The following is a 20,134-nucleotide window of genomic DNA, read 5'->3' on the forward strand; positions in this document are numbered from 1 at the left end:
CGATTTACTTACTCTTGGAAAAATGTCGCCCCATATTTTACAGAATTGAAATCGTAGACTCCACTTACTACTTTATAGTAGGATGAGTATCCTTTAAGCTCACAGTTACCCTGTGAAGACCCTAATGCTACTTCCATTTTATTGACAAAGTGGAGTTTCAGGAAGGTGAAATAGTTCAGTATCTGCCAGGATAACTAAAGTACTAAGTGAGAAAGAAGCTGGGTTTCTAATTCCAGATATTCTGATTTCGTGTTTGGTGTTCTTTCCTCTAAGTCTAGCTACAGTCTGTAGAGTGACATATAATGGATATCCTTATTTGGGTAAAATGCCTGGTAACACTCTTTCCAACCTGAGTCCTATTTGAATGGGTTTATTTTGGGGGTGGCAGTGGAGCCCTTGTGAACTATTTCAGGGTAGAGGTGGAGGTCGAGGGAGGGACGAACTATCATCCCATTCTCAGGAAAGATAGAAAAGTCGAGTCTGGTGGGTTGGTATCTTAGGAAAGGACTATTCTGGCAGGGAAAGGGGTAGGGTAAATCTCTGTAAGCTTGGTTAAGCTCACTGAAAGAAAATGTCTGTCTACCCAGGAGGTTAACATAGCTATTAGCAATGTATAAATATAAGTGTATATGAAATTCCTCAGAATTTCTTCAAGTAGATCTGGGCTGAGGCCTTCTTTGATTCCCTCCCATAGATTTCCTATATCTTCTTTGCTTCCATACCACCATTTGTCCATACCACTATTGTAGTGCTTACTGTATTGATCAAAATATGTATTGGTTTATAAGTGTGTATCCCCAATTACACTGAGTTATTAAAAAGCAGAGATTATATTTTATTCATTCTTTGCTTCCCATGGTATATGACCTACAACTAGTTTTCTGTTCATTTATTTGGTCATTTGCTTTAAATCCAAGGCAGTGATATGATCACTTGTGCTTTCTTATGAATGTAGTATGTATGCCCTGCTTAAATGTAGATGAAGTCACTCCTGGAATTCAATTGTATTTTATGCACTGAAGATTGAAGGTTGAAAGTCTCTCATAATCTACTGTGTAGCCATTCAGGAAAGCACTCATCCTAAGGGAAGAAAGAATTAGGCGGTGAAATTTGACCCGGTAACAACTGGAGCCACCAGAGTGTAGGCAGGGTTCTGAGGGATATGGTGTTTTTCATTAGCTCTTGTCCTTGATCTGGTCCTGTGGGCTTCTGTCTGAACCCAAAGGGTATATTAAGCAACTTCTTTTGGCTGCAAGGAATAAAGATTCATTAGGGAGATCTCCAGTAATGCAAGTTTACTGTACGTGATACCAGATCAGGGAGATCAGCATCAGCAGAGAACGTGTGGGAGATGCAAATTCTTGGGCCTCACTTAGAACCATTGAAACTTTATCTCTGAAGGTGCAGCCCAGTGATCTGTGTTTTGATAAGCCATTCAAGTGATTCCAATGCACACTAACATTTGAGAAGCGCTGGGATACAAGAGCATTAGGGATTTCCCAGGATCCCAGCAGGAGCCACACCTGAGCCTGGAACATGGCTCGGGCGCTGGCACTCCACTCAGAATCCATGTCATCTTAGCAGTAAGACTTAATTGCCATTCACTTGACTGCTCCACCATAGTGAGATTCAGACTGTCGTTAGAAATTAAAGACTGTTGGGGCGCCTGGGTGGCACAGCGGTTGAGCGTCTGCCTTCGGCTCAGGGCGTGATCCCAGCGTTATGGGATCGAGCCCCACATCAGGCTCTTCCACTATGAGCCTGCTTCTTCCTCTCCCACTCCCTGCTTGTGTTCCCTCTCTCGCTGGCTGTCTCTATCTCTGTCGAATAAATAAAATCTTAAAAAAAAAAAAAGAAATTAAAGACTGTTGTTCACACTTTTAGACCGCACGTAGCCAAGAGCTCCGGGAATTCCCAAACCCGGCTCTGCCAGTCACTCCTATTACATGAGAACAGCAGTGGAATGGCGGTGTAGGGTGTGTATGACTTTATTCAAAGCTAGACCAGCACCTGAAGAGCCCCAGGACAGAGCTGTGTGCAGTGCAGGTTGGACTGGAGCACACAGTTGACGTAAGCAGGATCCACACACCCAACCTGCCACCCTGTTCGTGGTGAACATTGCCAATTACCTACGCTCTTCATCACCAACGGAACCCCTGTGTTATTGGGCAAGTCAATATTCCCATCTTAAAATAAACTGCATTTCCTATCTTTCATATAGATAGGAGAGGCATTTGGAACACAGGAAGAAGTTATTGGATGGAGTATTTTAGAAAACCCTTGCTGCCTTTTCTTCTTTCCGTGACAGCACTTGAATATTACCGTTGGAGCTCTGACCACGAGGGAAAAGCCAATACAATTGCAAAGCCCTCACCCTGAATTTTTTGAGTACTTGAAGCCACACCAGCAACTACTCTGCTCCAGGCTTCTCCTTCTGTGAGAAAGGTCATCTCTTTATGGTTTTAAGTCGCAAGGCTTGGGTCACCATTACTGAAAGGTGAATGCCATTACTAGCTGATAACTTGCCTGCAAGAAGGGCCCTGGGAATCTGCTTGCCCGTCTAAGCATGGAAGTGGGATGGAGGCAAGGACAGCCTGGCCTCTCTCTAGGTGTGCTTGTCACGGAGAGGCAGAAAACAAGAAGTTCAAGAGAGGAAACAAAAGGAAGGATGTCTCTGCTTCCTGCATTTTAAAGTCTATTTTTGTCCACTCATGGTTGTCAGAAGGATGTGGGCAGAGTGGGGAGAGAAGGTTTAAGATTGTCTCACTACAGCTCTTATTTCTGATTCTCTCTCTTTACATTTTGCTCTTGCTACTAATTGATCCTGCTGCAAATTCTGTGTCTCACGCTCAGAGAATCTAAGTTTTCTTGTGATACACAGCAAGCTACTTCGTAAGAGGCTGGTCGAAATAAGGACTCGCTGTCTTTGGGTTAGGTGCTCATGCCTAGTCCAGACATGGAATCCAGCACCAGCGTGGAATGTGGTGATTCAAGGACATACATAAGATCACTTTCCTCAGCAGGGAATGGTGGAAAGGGATTCCTTTAGAGGGATCTTTGGGCCCCTTCTTAGGCTTCATTTTGTCCACTAAAATGAATTAAGGAAGAGGAGGTTTTCAGTAAAAGTGGATAGAGCTGTGAGACATTAGCTGAGAACCAGTCCTGTTCTGTTTCTCTGTGACACAATAAAGGAGGAGAACAACGTGCAGCCTTGACACCTTGAAGGTTCTCTGTCCAGCAGAGACAGGGAGATCATGTGGACATGCTGGTTCCCAGAGGGCAGAACAGAGAGGGAAGCACATAGGGAGAGGGGCTGAGCCAGAGATAGGGCAGCGGAGAGAGAGAGAGAGTCTGTGCATGGCTCTAAGACATTGACAGTGCCTTTAAGATGTTTTCTGTGGCATTCTTTTCATATGTTTTCCCCTGGGGTGGGGGCCAAGGGGGAAGCCGACTCACTAGCATCTCATCACAGGGGAATATTTCTGTAAAATTTAGTATTCCATGTTGAAAAATGTCACGTAAATTTGCATGCTATTACTTTATACTGTCACATTTTTCATCATTCAGTATATTTACCCGAATTACTTATTTTTCTCCAATGATTCTGGACTAAAATGGAATTTCCAAAAAAATGTGTGATGTACTTCTCAGCAGGCCACCACATAACCCTAGGTTACATATATCCTGATCTAAAAAGTACAATTCTATGGGGATGCCAAACAATTCAGAGAGACTTTGCAGGGATTTGAAGGCCCTGTGATTATTACAAGTGGTTGTAAAAGCCAGCAAAACACAGTGGGAGGAGATGTTCGATGGGAGTGGTTAGAGATGTTTGGTGAAGATATTTACTCTGAACAAAGGGCGAAAACTGAGAGCCTGTGGTAGCAGGGCTAGCAGAGACTGGTTGCCAGGCATGGAAATGCACAGAAACTGTCTGGAAGGAAAGATCATGGTGGTGGTGGTGGTTAGTAGTTGAAGAGTGGTGGTAGTAATCGTAGGGACAGTATTTTGGTAAGGTGCATGAGTATGAGATGAAATTCAGTTGTACCTGGGCCTGCACAGAAATAGCAAAAATACTGGCAGCGAGTCTCTGCTCTTCCTTCTTTGGATTTGACTGGTCTCTCATTTCTGCTACTTTTTACATGCCTATTCCATCCTGTTTTGGGTAAACAAGTATTCAGCAAAGCTTTAATTTTTCTCTCTCAATAACATGACATGACCCCACAGACTTAGCGCCCAGCGCAATGTGATTCAGACTCTGTGTCCCAAATCTGAATCTCTGGGAGAGAGAATCCGACTGGACCAGGTTGGTTCAGTCAGCTGGGACCGGTGGGTCAGGGTTATGCTGGGCTCCCTTACAGGAGTGGAAAGGTGTTCTCCAGGCGTGGGGCAGGGGAACCATGGTGGAGACCATGGGAATCTCTAGTTCAGGATATGGGCTGAAAGAGAAGTGGCCAGCTGTAGGGTGAGAGCGGTAGAGAGTGATAAATGATAGGATCTGAGAGTGTCCACTTTGGGAGACATGGTAGAGAGAGAACTTGGAATTGGCTGAGTGAATGAACGAATATTTCGTCTGAAAAAGAAATTCTGTATTTACTTAGTTATTTACTGATTTCAGACTCCGTGAACATTGGACTACTCTATTGAAATGAAATGACCATGAGCTCCACTCTGCCACAATTCGAGTGACCTGTAGCAAATCATCTTTCTTAGTTTATGTTTCCTCACTTTTACATGGGGATAAAGCACCCTATGACATGATTAAAGAAATAGTACAGGTTAAAGTGCTCTGAGAGCTACGAGGTGTGATACAATTGAGGCTTTATGACTGACACCTGAAGACTAGGTAATGTATTATCCCCAAGAACCCACACCTGTGTGTGCACGTGTTCCTGTCTGCGGGGGAAGAGGTAGGAAGGGACGCAAGGCAGAGTCAAACTGCTGAATAATAGATATTTCCCAAGCAAGGGAAATGCTGTAATGCTCGTACTCCCCCCCCACCTTGCCTCTGAACGCTTCTGGGCAGAGAAATTACTTCCACCCCAAATAACCCCCCTTTCCCCTTTCCAGATAGCCTCTGATGTGAAGAGCTTATACATGGAACAAAAGAAGGAAAACCTCAGCTGCAATAAGAAGAAAGAGGTACAACTTAAATTCTGTGGGTTGTGGCAACTAACCAGAGAGGCGATTTGTGACAGGAAGGGTGTAGATGGCATGTGCCTACGAGTGTGAGTGCCTTAGTGTGTGTGCGAAACGGGGGTGCCGGTTGCTACCTCACAGGGGGAAATGGAATCATGCATGGGAATCACATAGCCTAATGCATGGGAAGCACGTGCCGTAAATGTTGCTGTGGCGGTTCTTCCCACAGCGCCTGCTTGTAGTACACATACACCTATGTATTGCATTGACTGGTGTTTAAGAAGTGGTTAGTGTGTTTTCAGGGGTTGGAAGCAAGGACGGGGGTCATGAAAGTCTATGGGTGATGTCTGGGGAACCGGGAGGAGGAGGTGTTGTCATCATATTACTGGTTCTTACCTCTACACGGCCTCCATGGCTCCCACGTAGACATGAAAGACAGAAAGCAAATGGACTTCCGAGGCACAAGATTTCTGTATTTTTTCTTTGCTAAAATCCAGCTGAAATGGGGCCTGTCTTTTAAGTATAAACCTCAGGAGTGTTAGCAGTACCTAAGAATTTGGTTCCAAGAGAAGCCACAGTTACTTTTGTATCCTATTTTGAAGATAATCTCAAGATACTATTTCCACTTATTACTATTTTGAGATTGCAGTAGCTGTTAGACCTGATCTGTTAGATTTGTTAGCTAATACATCGCTAAAGAAACACATGCATTACTATATTGCAATTAAAAAATATTCTAGTAATTCGTTGGAATTAGTTTCCTCTATATCCTTTTTTAAAAATATTTTTTATTTAAATTCAGTTAACATATAATGTATTATTAGTTTCAGAGTCTTTTGTATCCTTAAGTATTTTGTCTCGTGCATTTTAAAAATGTAATTCTTGGGGTGCCTGGGTGCTCAGTCGTTAAGCGGCTGCCTTTGCTCAGGTCATGATTCCAGGATCTGGGATTGAGTCCTGCGTGTGGCTCCCTGCTCAGTGGGGAGCCTGCTTCTCCCTCTCCCTACTGTTTCCCCTCTTGTGCTCTGTCAAATAAATAAATAAATAAATAAATAAATAAATAAATAAATAAAATCTTAAAAAAAATAAAAATGTAATTCTGAGAGAGGTCCACAGGAGCCACAAGACTGCCAAAGGGTCTCCACCTCATGGAAATGCTTAGAGACAGCTCTCCTAAAGACAAGGAAAGAAGAAAACTACTCTGAAAACATTTTCACAATTATTTCCTTGAAGCGCAAATCATCAGATTATACTAGTGAATGTCAGTGGGACCCTGGGAGGGTTTAGTCTGTGTTCTTTATCATCTACACGTTGAGTCAGTCTGTGTTCCTTTGCCAGGCACCTGAGTGTGATCACTGATAAACGTATATTCAGCCCCTGGAGGGGTCAGAGGGCGGGGTTAGGGAGGTCACTTCTTCCTCCAGGTTCTTAGGGACGTTCTCAGCAGACCATGATTACTAATTAACTAGCAGATCTGATCTGGGGAATGAAATCTGGGCAGTCATTTGCATTTGAAACCCATTAACCTTAAAATGGTAACGGCTCGCCAGGGCTGTGGCTGCGGTCCGTGAACTGTGCTCCTTGCTTGGCTTCCAAGTCCATCCTTCAGGGAGAGCGGGAGCAGCGGCAGGAGGTGGTGAGGTATGTTTGTGGCCCAGGTGTTCATTTATGGCTGTAGATGTGTGCGCGCAAGTGTGTGTGGACTGGTGCTGATCTCCGTTAGTCTGAACGTCCTTGCAATTGGTTAAACACAGAAGTAAACAACAGCACACATAATTACACAAATACGTACATAAAACAAGATGCAGCTCGTTTATTTTTTGGTGTATGTGTGTGTGTGCACGTGTGCACACTCTGGACCAAGACTGGGTCCATAAGCCCTGCTGTAGCTAAACCTTTGTGTGTGTGTGTGTGTGTGTGTGTGTGTATAACGGAAGAGTTAATATTCAGGGTGGCAATTCTTTCTGATTCAGAGGTGAGGTGGGAGAAGGGAGGCAGAGGGGTTAGAATAGAACCTGTGGGAACGTTCCTTCTGAAAGGATGTGAGGTTGTGATTGCGGGGTGGTAATTAGAGAATCCATCATGGTCAGGAAATTGAGAAATCTATTACTAGCCCCGTGAGTTGGGTGCTTTAGTGATCAAATAAAGAATTATTCTAGGGTAGAGTGTCAGGTGTGTGCACGTGTTGGCTGCCAGGGGCTCTGGGGCATGGGAGAGATTTCAGGTGGAGTCTGGGAGGAAGGTGTGGAGGGAAGGGTTTTTGGTTTGTTGTGCTGGGTAAGGCCAAAATGTATCAGGGACCAAATGATGTGGAAGGACACTCTGTCCTGTACTCCAGTTTTAAGATAGCTCATCGCTGTTTCACTCATGCTTACACACGTTGTCAGTGATTTTTTTGTTGTCAGCCATTCCCTTGCAAATGAGTTTCGATGAGCTAGTAAAGTTACTTTGCAAACCGCTACATTAGCAGGGAATACTCGTGAGTAGATGGACCTAGAAGAAGAAATGTTCTGTTTAAAGTTACTTTGGGAGTTAGCTGCCGAAGGTGATGAGGAAGCCTTTGCATACCCTGGCGCTGGGGTCACAGTCATCCACAGCCGTCTTCCAGAGGTGATCCCTTTGTGGTTCAGGGGAAGAAACTGAGGCCTGGAGGGGTTAGACAGTAGCTGGGAGACAATGAAACAACCCAGTAAGTTTTGCCTAGGATTTCTGAGGAGTAGCTGTGCCTTGCTGGGCTCCTCTTTGCAAGTTCTTCCCCGTCTCTGTAAAACTAACCCTCTTTTCCGCTAGATCTCTTGCCTTGTGTTATCAAAGGATTTTTAGAAGAAAGGCTTAGATCATCATATGCAAATACAGACATTATATTTAGAAAATATGACAATTGATTATCCAGTTTTTCCAAATTAATCCAGATAGCTATTTCAGTAGTTTAGGCTGCTACCTGATTTATCTATCTACTTTGCCTGAACAGTTATAACAGTACCAGGAAAATGACCTTTGGCAACTATTCATATAACCATTTTAATTCAAGAGGAAAAAATTACTGTTGGAGTCAGCACAGTTTAAGTACAGTTTAAGAGATAATTTGAGCCTTCCAAGCGAGCTTCGCCCTGACCAATCTAATTGAAAGTGCATCCCCTCATCCCCACATTCCTCATCCCCCCACCCCATTTTATTTTTTTCCATAGTACTTACCATGGTCTACCCATCATAGATGTACATATTTTGTTCATTGTGTCTCTTTTCTAACTATAAGAACATACGTCCCATGAGGGCAAGAATTTTTATGTTTTGTTTGTGGCAGAACCAGCTCCTGGGAGAGCGCTTGGCACATTCTGGGAGCTTAATACATAATTGATGAGTGATAAACCGATGGCAGTTGATACAGTTTATTTATTACTCTACCCAAGACAGAGCATTGGTAACTGGATGATGAATAAATGTGGAAAGTGTGTATCAGCAGCTTATTCTCCTTGGTCTCATAGAGAATTTAACACAGTGCCACAGGCCATAAACTAAACAGTGAACTGACTTCTGTGGATGCCTACAAAAGCACTTTTGAATCCCCCAGGTGCTGTGGGGATTTTATTTGTTTCCTTTTCTTTCCATAAGCCTTCCAGCCCATGGTTGTCTCTGGAAGGACACGGGCATCTCCCATACATCCTATCTCGTCTTAATGTAACAGACTTAATTATTCATAAATAGAGAAGTTTCCTGCGTTTGCATCACATTGTGGGAGCTGGCTTTGATTCACACTGCCTGGTTGGAAGCTTGGCTCTGAGCTCTGGACCGTGAGCATGCCAGCTTCTATCAGGCCCAGTTAACTATTTGTAGAGGGGGGATAATAACAGTCCCTCCTCACAGGGTGGTTGTGAGGACTAATGGAAATAATGCATCTAAGTGCTTAGCCCTGGACCACGCACATTCTGAGTACTTGGTTAATGACCCAGATACTCTCCGATAAAACCACAACCTGGTGTACAACATGGGACATTATGACATAGAATACAGAGTAATGGTTGAAAGTTCTGGCTGTGGAGTCCAAAGGCCAGGTATTGAAATTGTGGCTTTGCTTCTTATCAGCTGTGTGACATCAGGCAAGTTTTTGACCTTGCTGAAATTTTAATTTCCTCATCTGAACGTGGGGTTGTAGCAGTAAGTAATGTGGGGTTTTCCTGAGGATCATCTGCAACAAATTATTAGTTATTAGCACTCATCATTAGTTACTTTTAGTATTATCAAATTGCACAATTTTTGTCATATGAAATAGAATATTCAAAGGCTGATGATGGACTGCCAAGTAGCAGTTTGTTAAAAATATTTTTTCTTTTAAAAGCAATTAAAGCAATTTAAATTGTTTTCTTATTGTATTTGCCTTTTGCCTTCTGTCTTGACTTTGTCTTCCTAAGTTGCATTCCTTTTTATTATGTTATGTTGTCACCGTACATTAGTTTTGATGCAGTGTTCCAGGACTCATTATTTGCGTATAACACCCAGTGCTCATTGCAATATGTTCCCTCCCAATGTCCATCACCAGGCTAACCCATCCTCCCCCCCAAAACCCTCAGTTTGTTTCCTAGAGTCCATAGTCTCTCATGGTTTGTCTCCCTCTCTGATTTCCCCCCCTTCATTTTTCTCTTCCTTCTCCTAATGCCCTCCATGCTATTCCTTATGTTCCACATATGAGTGAAACCATGTAATTGTCTTTCTCTGCTTGACTTATTCCACTAGCATAATCCCCTCCAGTTCCATCCACGTGGATGCAAGCAGTGGGTATTCATCCTTTCTGATGGCTGAGTAATATTCCATTGTATGTATGAACCACATCTTTATCCTTTCATCTGCTGAAGGACATCTTGGCTTCTTCCCCAGTTTGGCTATTGTAGACATTGCTGCTATGAACATTGGGGTGCATATGGCCCTTCTTTTCACTACATTTGTATCTTTGGGGTAAATACCCAGTAGTGTAATTTCTGGGTCATAGGATAGCTCTATTTTTAACTTTTTGAAGAACCTCCCTACTGTTTTCCAAAGTGGCTGTACCAACTTGCATTCCCACCAACAGCATAAGAGGGTTCCCCTTTCTCCACATCCTCTCCAACATTTGTTGTTTCCTGCCTTGTTAACTTTTGCCATTCTAACTGGTGTAAGGGGGTATCTCAAGGTGGTTTTGATTTGAATTTCCCTGATGGCTAGTGATGTTGAACATTTTTTCATGTGTCTTTAGCCATTCGTATGTCTTCCTAAATGAGACTGTAGGTTTCACCGTCAAGATCCCAGCAATTCAGAAAATGACGCTAGCCAGATGATACTGATGAGAGGTTTTTTTCTTCCCTTTCAATTTACAGAAATGTTTCTCTTCTATAGCTAGAAAATAATTATTATTGTTCCAGGGAGCAGGTAAGTGTATTTGAGTAAATGACACAAAAAGACTTTTGATAAGAGGCAAATGATTTTTTTAATTGCAAATGACACATTATTCAGAAGTCTTATTTACCCATGTGTATTAATTATCTCTTGCATACAAGTTACCCCCAAATTTCACAGCTCGAAACAATAAATATTTTTAATGTCACAATTTTTATGCATTAGAAATGCAGTAGCGGCTCAGCTAGGTATTTCTGCATCAAGGTCTCCCCTGACCTCACAAGCAAGATGTCACCATGGGCTGGAGTCATGTGAAGGCTTGACTGGTGCTGGAGGACCCACTTCTGAGGTGGCGCCCTCACCTCGCTGTCAGCTAAAGGCCTCAGTTTTGTGCTGGTTTTTGGACCTTTCTAGGGGCCTGCTGGAGTGTCGCTATGACATGGCAGCTGGCTCCTCCAAGAAATGAACCAAGAAAAAGAGCAAGGAAGTGATCCGAGAGAAAAGAAAGGAAGAAGCTGTCCTCCCTTGTATGACCTCATCTTGGGATTCCCGCACCATCCTCTCCGCCATAGTCTGTTAGAAGCGAGTCCCTGAGTCCAGCCTACTCTCAAGGAGTGAGGATGGGGGACTTGGCTCCACCTCTAAGAGGAGAAGGATCAAACAATTTGTGGACTTTTTTTTTTAAACCACCATATCATAATTTTGAATAATAATGAATTTTATTTTATTGCACATTTTACTCAGTCCTTTCTCTATGGATATTTACACTATTCTTAGTCTTTTGCTGTTATGTACATTTCATGTCATGCCACAATGAAAAACCTTTATCTTTATATACACATACAAGCATATTTGTGGGCTAAATCTGTATAAATGGAATTCCAGATTGAGAGCATATGAAGTTTTCATGGTTTTTGCCAAATCTTCATTAAGCATATGGTGTTTACGTTTGACTGTGGGTACACGTGTGGGTACCTTTTACTTCCTAGTCTCTCACACAGTGTGTTTTTATAAACATTGGAGAAATTTAAAATAAACAATCTCCTATCTCATAAGTACTAGCAACAATGAAAGAGAAGGAGACATGGACACTTAGATAGGCATTCTGATAACTCCTCTCCTTGCCAGTGAACATGAGATCACTCTTTACCTCATTAGCTAACTTCATTCTATCAGGCATGCAAGTTTATTAATCTTTATGGAATTTTAGATACAAAATTAGTATTTTGGGATACCTTATAAAGCCTTTGGGAGTGTGAGGTATTAGGGACAGGACCGATAAGAAAGGAGTTAGGTAACTTATTGTAGAAAAACCAAGGTGATCCTTGTAGAGAGAAGTACGGCCACATTTCCTTTCACAAAGTAAGAGGGCATTATGTCGGGGCTCCTGGGTGACTCAGTCAGTTGAGCATCTGACTCTTGATTTTGGTTCAGGTCATGATCTTAGGGTCATGGGATGGAGCCCTGTGTTGGGCTCCTCATTCATCAGGGGGTCTGCCTGAGATTCTCTCTCTCCCTCTGCCCCCCCCCCCCGTGCTCTCTCTCTCTTTTTTCTCTCTCTCTCAATACATAAATCCTAAAAAAAAAAAAAAAAAGAGGGTGTTATGTTGACAAAAGGCAATTTCTCATTAGTGTATAGGAAGCAAATCCTTTTGTCATTTCATCTTTGGGTGAAGGACTGAAGAGAATATGGAACTTGCATGAGGACACATTGATTAGATAGAGAGCAAGGCTACAAGGCTGTATCAAACAGGAAGTTTGAGATTCCCAAGCTGGGAGCTTCAAATTAGGGCCTGGGGGAAGATGGGTGGGGTTGTGCTTTTTGAGTAAAGCTAGTGTGATTTACAAGACAGCCTGGGAGAGGAGCAGTGGATGCTGGGGCAGAAAGTGGGTCTTGAATGGGCAAGGTGCCACGCTGGCTCCCACTGTTTTTTCCTGCCTTCCTGCACCTGTGTCTCAGTTAATGCATTACTCACCCAACATGTGGCCATGAAGCACTCAGCAGATTGGAGGGTAGATCAGAAAAGGTTCATAAGGGCAGCAGTCAGGAATGTGCATCTGTCACCTCATGAAACACTGAGTGAGGTGCGATGCCATACTCTCTGAGAGTGGGATGGATGTAGTTCTTAGGGACATGCTGCTTCTTACTCAGCAGCCACAAACTATCTTCTCTAAGGCAAATGATAACTTAATGGCATGTAATGCTTTATAATTTCAAGTGTTTTTATTTGAGGGGCATCTGGGTGGCTCAGTTAGTTGAGCGTCTGACTCTTGATTTCAGCTCAGGTCATGATCTCAGGGTCGTGAGATTGAGCCCTATGTTGGGCTCTGCGCTCAGCAGAGAGGCTGCTTCTCTCCATCTTCTTCTCCCTCTGCCCCTCCTCCTACTTGCTCACTCTCTCTCTCAAGTAAATAAATAAATCTTAAAAAATAAAGTGTTTTTATTTGATTTTCACAATAAGAAGGTGATGATATGTAATACAATGGGTATTGTTAGTTTCATTTTTACAGATAAGAAAACCAAGATTCATGACTATTAGGGAAATTCTTTTGGCTATGGCAGCAAGAAATGGGCGGGGAGTCAAGTGCAAGTCTTTTTGTGCCCTATTTAGCAAGGTCTCTGTTCTGAGAAGGAGAACTTGGGGGTAAGATGAAGTAGGAAATTAGTAATGAAATGTTTAGCACAGTAATTGACCAGGGAGTAAAATATTATCAATCAATAAGTATTGATTATGCAGATTCTACTAGTGGATACTTAGGAAGGAAATAAAAAGGAAGAAACAGGACTAATTTTTATACCTTGGGAGCTCACAATTTGAGAGAGAAAAGGGGTATTGCAAACCTATGGAAGTAGACACACCTTCTGGGAGAAAGCCTTAAGAAAAAACTTATCCACTTGACCATAATGAGCTGGGAGTATAGAGGGTGTGTTGACATACTGGAGGTGCTGGGAGGGGTGCTTTGATGGGCTTGATAATTTCACAAGGGGCCACGCATCCCCTACTATTCCTTCCAAATATGTTATTTGGTTTTTAGTTGTTACTGTCTCCTATTTAATGTTTGTCCCATTTTTCACTGTCCTCAATTTACACCTGCCACTCCCACTCCCACCCTACAGGATAGTGTCATGCAATATTATTAAATCCACTGATGAACTCAAAATTTCCAAAACAGTTTTCAAATAGGAGTGGAGGGAACTGTGTATCAAGGTCATCTGGGGAACTTTTAAAACTACCCAGAAAGGTTCAAGATGGTAGACTAATCACAGGACTTTACCTGTTTTCTTTTCCAAACTTCATTGACATCTTTATATGTACCAAATGAAATGAGTCTGTAACAAAATGGAAAAAGAAAAACAGACATGACCATTGTGCTGGGTATAGCAGGACAGAGAATCTCTCTCAGGGGTCTGTAGTGGAGTTGGGGCAGTTCTGCTCAGAGACACCATTGGGCCTTGAGCTAGAAGTAGGGGAGGGCAGAGCAGCAGAGGGATGTGAACCAGTGTTAAGCTATGGTTGGGCTTAATAAAGGGGCTGTGAAGAGCATGGTTTTCCGGAAATTGGATTTACCAGTGTATGTTTTCTTTATAAAGAGAGGGTTTCCAGCTATTTCCTTTTATGTTTACAACTCAAATAAATACTGTTACTCATATGAGCTATAGTTACAAGGGTCATATGGAGAGGGAAGTGGCTATATATTCTGACAAAAACAAAAACAAAACACTCCTTAGAGATATTGATTACCGTCATACTTTAAAAATGATTGATGAAAAGAAATCTTGACTTGGAACCTTTTGTAAAATAAATAACTGCATTCTAATTTATATTATTTTTATATCAAATATTTTTCTTTTTCTCACTTGGACTCCTGTGGTTACTGGCGAGATTGCTGGGATAAAAGCATACTGTTTCCTGTTTTCATCCCTCTCATACCTCTCGGGAAAAAGGACCAGGTTCCCTGAAGTGCATCTATGACACAGAGCATATCATGGTGGTGTTTCCACTCAATCTTGCTTCCAAATCAGTAAATACTTATTTAGAGCACTTGCCAGGGGGCATCCACTGAAGCATTGTAGAGCTCTTTCCAACATTTTCCCCATCATAGAGCACAAAGAAAATGATGGTGGCATCATTAGGGTAATTGAAAGGGATCTGGATTTTCAGGAGATGCAACTCTTAGCAGAAGAGTGGGCCAGTTCTGGACTCTCTGCCCCTGCCCCACCCAGCTGCCCACAGAACCAGGGAGTCAGTATCTCAGGCTCTCAGGTTGAGAGGGATCACTCAGGGAGGGGTGAAATACTCTCATGCACTGGCCTCTAGCAGCTTAAAACTTAGGAGGGGAAGACAGATTGTTAAATATAGATAGAGAGTTTGGGTGCAAGAGAGGGAGTGATGGTTAATTTTAAGTCCTGGAGGAGACATTGTTTGGACTGAAGAAGCAGGATTCTGATAAGGGGAGAAGATGGGGTTGGGGAAGGGTGTGGGCTTTGCTGTGGTTGTGAAGAGAAGCATGACTTTGGATCATAGACTGGGAGTGAATTTCAGCTCCACTATTTATCATTGCTGATAAGTTTTATACCTTTCTGACCTCTATTTCCTTGCTCATAAAATAGAGATGAATAATAGCTGCATTTCAGGATTATAAAGATGATTATAAAGATGATGGTCTGGAAAATACCTGACACAGAGGAACTCCAAAACCTTAGCTAATTATTACTAAGAGTTAGACTGTAGATGATACCATTTAGTCTTGTAAGTGATGGGAGCCATTACAAGCTTGTGGGGCCTCAAAACCAGTGGCCCCACTCGTGGAGGCAGTTCTGCTGCTCGGCTCTCCTTTTCCCTTTTACTTTACACTTCTCACTATGTCTGATTCCAGATTCTGCTGATGTACTGTCTCCTGTAACTTAAGGGGATACAAGAAGCTAGTTAGAGCAATGAAATTCATTTTAGAAATCATTTCGTCACACCACCCAACTTGACAATGGATTTGTTTACTTCTATGTAAGATCTTATAAGAGAAATTTCTCTCTCCATGCTGGTTGATGTATCGATTGTGACTTGTCATCTTCACTCCCTGTTGACACATTTCTGCATCATAGTACAGGTCTGTGTTGTTTCTCATGCTTATGAAGAAGTGCTATATCTGTGTAGGTGAACACTTTCACACAAAATGGTGGACGTTCTCACACAAAATTTGAAAGACTGAGTGTGCCCTTACCTAAGAGGCAGTGAGGTCATAAGGACAATCCCTAAGGTGGAAGTCATGATCCCTAATTGTGCCTTATCCTTAAACATGGTCTGTGCATTTCTGGTCAGACTAAGGGAACCCACTCAGAGGCCCAAGTGACACTGCCAATTGCTGTGGTCCCTTCTTTAACAGATGCGAGTTCTTCCTTTCTTGGGTCCTGTTTCTGTGTTGATCATCATACTCACCCTTAGGAATATGGTATCCTATTTTTTTACCTGAACATTTGCCGTGTTGCTGTGCTCCATAGCCAGACCCATGGTATCAGTATCCATCCAGGAGTACTTCAGTGGCTATCTGGGCATAGCTCTCCCTGTAACTTCCCCTAGCGTGAGCAGGTTCAATGAGTAAGGTTGACTTTGCCTAATCCTTCCTTGTTAGTGAGAAGATATTTCAAGGCCTCCTTTATGCTGGACCTCTGAATATAAAGGATAATGTTTTTAGAGTTTGAATTCTATGAATCTTTAAGACACAAATTTTGACTTATAATACTGTCTGCATTTAGCACCCCAACAAGACCAGCTTCATGGTTGATCCCAGTGTGTGGTGTATTTGGCAGGAAGCACTGGTTGGAGATCACACGGATCTGGAATGCAATACCTTGACTCAAATCTGATGGAGATCAGGAACTGATTGGAAGAAGAGGACAGGAATAGGTTGAGGCAAGTTGTTGAAGACCAAGGTTGTGGTAGGCTCAAGCATATTCTATCAATGAGGGGCCCGCCACAAGTTACCAGGATAGATATAGTAGCTGAAGAGAACTATATTCAGCTTGTTGGGAAATTTGGTTCTAGTCCTTGACTGTGTGACTCTGAGCAAGGCACTTGGCCTACTGTACCTTACTTTACTTATGCATAAAATGAAGGGGCCTGACTGATTTTTGGTTCCATTTCTTTTTTTTAACTTCCTGGATACCATTTCTTAATATGTTTTTGTTTAATAAAATGTGTTTATTACAATTTATAAGCCTATAATAGGATCACTGTTTCCAAAACATAGTTGCATATCAGAATTATCTGTGGAGTTAAAAAAAAAATCAGATATCCAAGCTTTAACCCCAGAGATTCGGATTCACTTAGGTGGAGACAACAGGAGAGTGCTGAACATCTGATTTAAACTTCTTGGCAAAATATTTTAATCCCCAGCTAGGATTTTTAGCAATTCTAACATAGGTAAATGTGTTATTTCTGTTTTTTTTTTTTAATTGACAATTCTCCCTCGGACTCCAAAGATAGGCAGTTGGTCAGGATGATCCATTAGGTACCTTTAGTTGTAGAATTCACCAGATCTCATCGAAACTGTGGTTTCTAAATATTGTTCCCACTGAAAAAAACTAAGCCTCCTTAGAGATGTTTGATTTGAGACTGAGGGCAGGAAATGTGCAAAATGAGCCTACGTTATCATGTTATAACAGAGAGCAAGGAAACTATCAAAGACTACAAGGAACCAAGTTGAAGAGACTCCCACTGGGTACAGATGAGGCAAAATGAGCATTAATAATAATAATAATAATAATAATAATAATAATAATAATAATAATATCAATGGATTAGTGCAGGTAAGATGTGTTTAAATCCATAACTTCACAGAGATATTCTCACTGGTCCTCTTTGGAGGATGCTAAGGCAACAACTCCTTATTTTGAAACTCAGAAAATAGACTCAAACATCTATCCTACCTCTCCTATATGAACTGTACCTTTATGATCCAAATAATAGATGAGGGGAAATTTCTCTCTATAGTAATAGTTCATCCAGTATATAAAGAATGGTAGAATTACAGTATCACTGTCAAGCTAATAGAATAATGGGCCTAAGAAATGCTCACCAATGGCTATTAATATGAAAAAGGGAGAATCTGCTAGATTTCTTTTGTCTCCTGCTGGAAGACTGTATACCAGCTATACAATATCCTTGCTAAAATATCAAACCCTCATCTGTCAAAACTCTAGATCTGATAATTAAATTTACAGGAAACATAAGGGCAGAGAAACATGTAAGTATATCCACAGATGCAATTGACAAAATCCAGATTATGGGGAGATCTACAGAACAAACCTATTGATTAAAAAAAGCTTAACAGGGTGCCTGGGTGGCTCAGTCAGTTAAACATCTAACTCTTGGTTTTGGCTCTGGTCATGATCTCAGGGTCATGAGATTGAGCCCCCTGTTGGGCTCCACACTGGGCATGGAGCCTGTTTAAGATTCTCTCTCTCCTCTGCCCCTCCTCCCACCCTGGGTTCTCTCTTTCTTTCTTTCTCTCTAAACAAAAACAAAAACAAAAAGCTTAACAGGCATAAACCAATTACAATATGTAAATCTTGCTTGCAGCCTGATGAAAGTAGAACAAATTATAAAATATTTATCAGGCAATGAGAGAAATTTCAACATTGACTAGATATTTGATGATTAAGGAATAATTTTAAAAATACTTTTGTTGTTCTAACAATACTTTGGCTTTCATAAAGTTTACTTTTTTAATACTTAAATATTTAAAAAAATTTTAAAGTGGAAGATGTGGTGCATATATACAATGGAATATTACTCGACCATCAAAAAGGATGAATATCTACCATTTACTTCAACGTGGATGGAACTGGAGGGTATTATGCTGAGCGAAATAAGTCAACCAGAGAAAGACAATTATCATGTGGTTTCACCCATGTGTAGAATGAAAGAAACAGCGCAGAGGGTCATAGGTGTATGGAGGGAAAACTGAGTGGGAAGTCATCAGAGAGGGAGAAAAACCATGAGAGACTCTTAACTCTAGGAAACAAACTGAGGGTTGCTGGAGGGGAGATGGGTGGGGGGATGGGGTAACTGGGGGATGGGCACTAAGGAGGGCACATGGTGTGATGAGCGCTGGGTGTTCTATGCAATTGATAAATTATTGAACACTACATCTGAAACTAATGATGTACTATATGTTGGCTAACTGAATTTAAATAAAAAAAAAATAAAGGAATCTCTATATCTACATCGTGGGGCTCAAACTCACAACCCCAAGATCAAGAGTCACATGCTCTACCAACTGAGCCAGCCAGTTGCTCCAAAACTTAGATATTTTCAGATGAAAAGATATCTAAGATTTGCTTCAAAATAATCCAAGGTTAGGGAGAGAAGTAAGTAGAATAAAGAAAAAAATGAAATTGGCCATGAGTTGGTAATTTTTTTTAAAAGATTTTATTTATTTATTTGACAGAGAGAGACAGCCAGCGAGAGAGGGAACACATGCAGGGGGAGTGGGAGAGTAAGAAGCAGGCTCATAGCAGAGGAGCCTGATGTGGGGCTCGATCCCAAAACGCTGGGATCACGCCCTGAGCTGAAGGCAGACACTTAACCTCTGTGCTACCCAGGCGCACCAAGTTGGTAATTTTTTAATCTAGCTGATGGGTATGTACGTGAAGAATTGTTACTCATTTTACTTATGTGACATTTGAGCTTGTCCGTTAGAAAATTACTAGCTATGAATTAAATAAATCTCAAATATAAAATTGTTTTCTTTTTTTGCAGATGGCAAGAACGAAGGTGAAAGATTTCACGACTTTGGAGATTATGCTCAGTGTTCTTCTGCTTATGGTGTTTATCATCACTATTCCTCTGTTTGTGCTTTCAGCTAAAGATTCTTTGGAATCAAAAGGTAACAAGGAACTCTGGCGTTCTCCCTCCATGTGTTGCTCTTACCAGAGCAGAAACCTCATAAATGGCAGGGACATGATGCTCTCCTGTCCACTGTTGTGAGTGTGTGTGTGTGTATGGGGGATGGGGCGTTACCTGTGTGTTGATGAGCCCCTGACTGGAACTGTGACAGCTCACTAGATAGTCACTGTAGGCCTAAGCCGCTACTTTTATTTCCCAGTTAGCACAGTGCAGGATTCCACAACTGATCCTTGAAATAAATTTGCTGAGTTGCACTGAATAATTCTCATTTCATTAACAATATTATTAACCTTTATTAACCAATTACCCCTTATATGCAAGCCAATCGAATAAGTACGTAATCAAAGTATTTTAGGCCCAAATTCTAATTCTTTAAAAAGTAACAGCTACCTGAATTATTTAATTAAACATTTATTGAACTTATTCTGAAAGAGGGGTTGGATTGTGCTGAGTTATCCCTGATTTCTTATCTGGTTCATCTAGGAACAGTTTCGATGAACCAAGCGATGAAGTGTCAGTCTGTGGCTAGAAGACTTCTCTGCTCCCACTCCCTCTGTCCCAGCCCTGACAATTTCTACTTTTGTGGGGAGTTAGATCAAATAATCTCAAAGATTGTTAACTCTTAAAATTCCATGATTTTGAAGATAGAACTAAAACCCTTATGCAGAATGTGGCACAAATCTGAAGCTCTTCAATCCACCACTTTTGAATTGGAATAGAAA

At 41.7% G+C, this 20,134-nt stretch overlaps 1 protein-coding gene across 1 annotated transcript in view; it reads left to right on the forward strand.

Annotated features, from left to right (window-relative positions):
• Positions 1-5,001: 5,001 nt before the first annotated feature.
• Positions 5,002-20,134, forward strand: part of MGAM (maltase-glucoamylase) — an 86,705-nt gene continuing 71,572 nt past the window's right edge. Inside the window, exons 1-2 of the mRNA XM_002921683.4 lie at positions 5,002-5,142; positions 19,266-19,392. Of these exons, the coding sequence (XP_002921729.2) occupies positions 5,098-5,142; positions 19,266-19,392 (172 nt within the window). The 5' untranslated portion in view covers positions 5,002-5,097. The remainder of the gene's footprint in view (positions 5,143-19,265; positions 19,393-20,134) is intronic.

Source organism: Ailuropoda melanoleuca, chromosome 1, assembly GCF_002007445.2.
Source record: "Ailuropoda melanoleuca isolate Jingjing chromosome 1, ASM200744v2, whole genome shotgun sequence".
NCBI classification, from domain to species: Eukaryota; Metazoa; Chordata; class Mammalia; order Carnivora; family Ursidae; genus Ailuropoda; species Ailuropoda melanoleuca.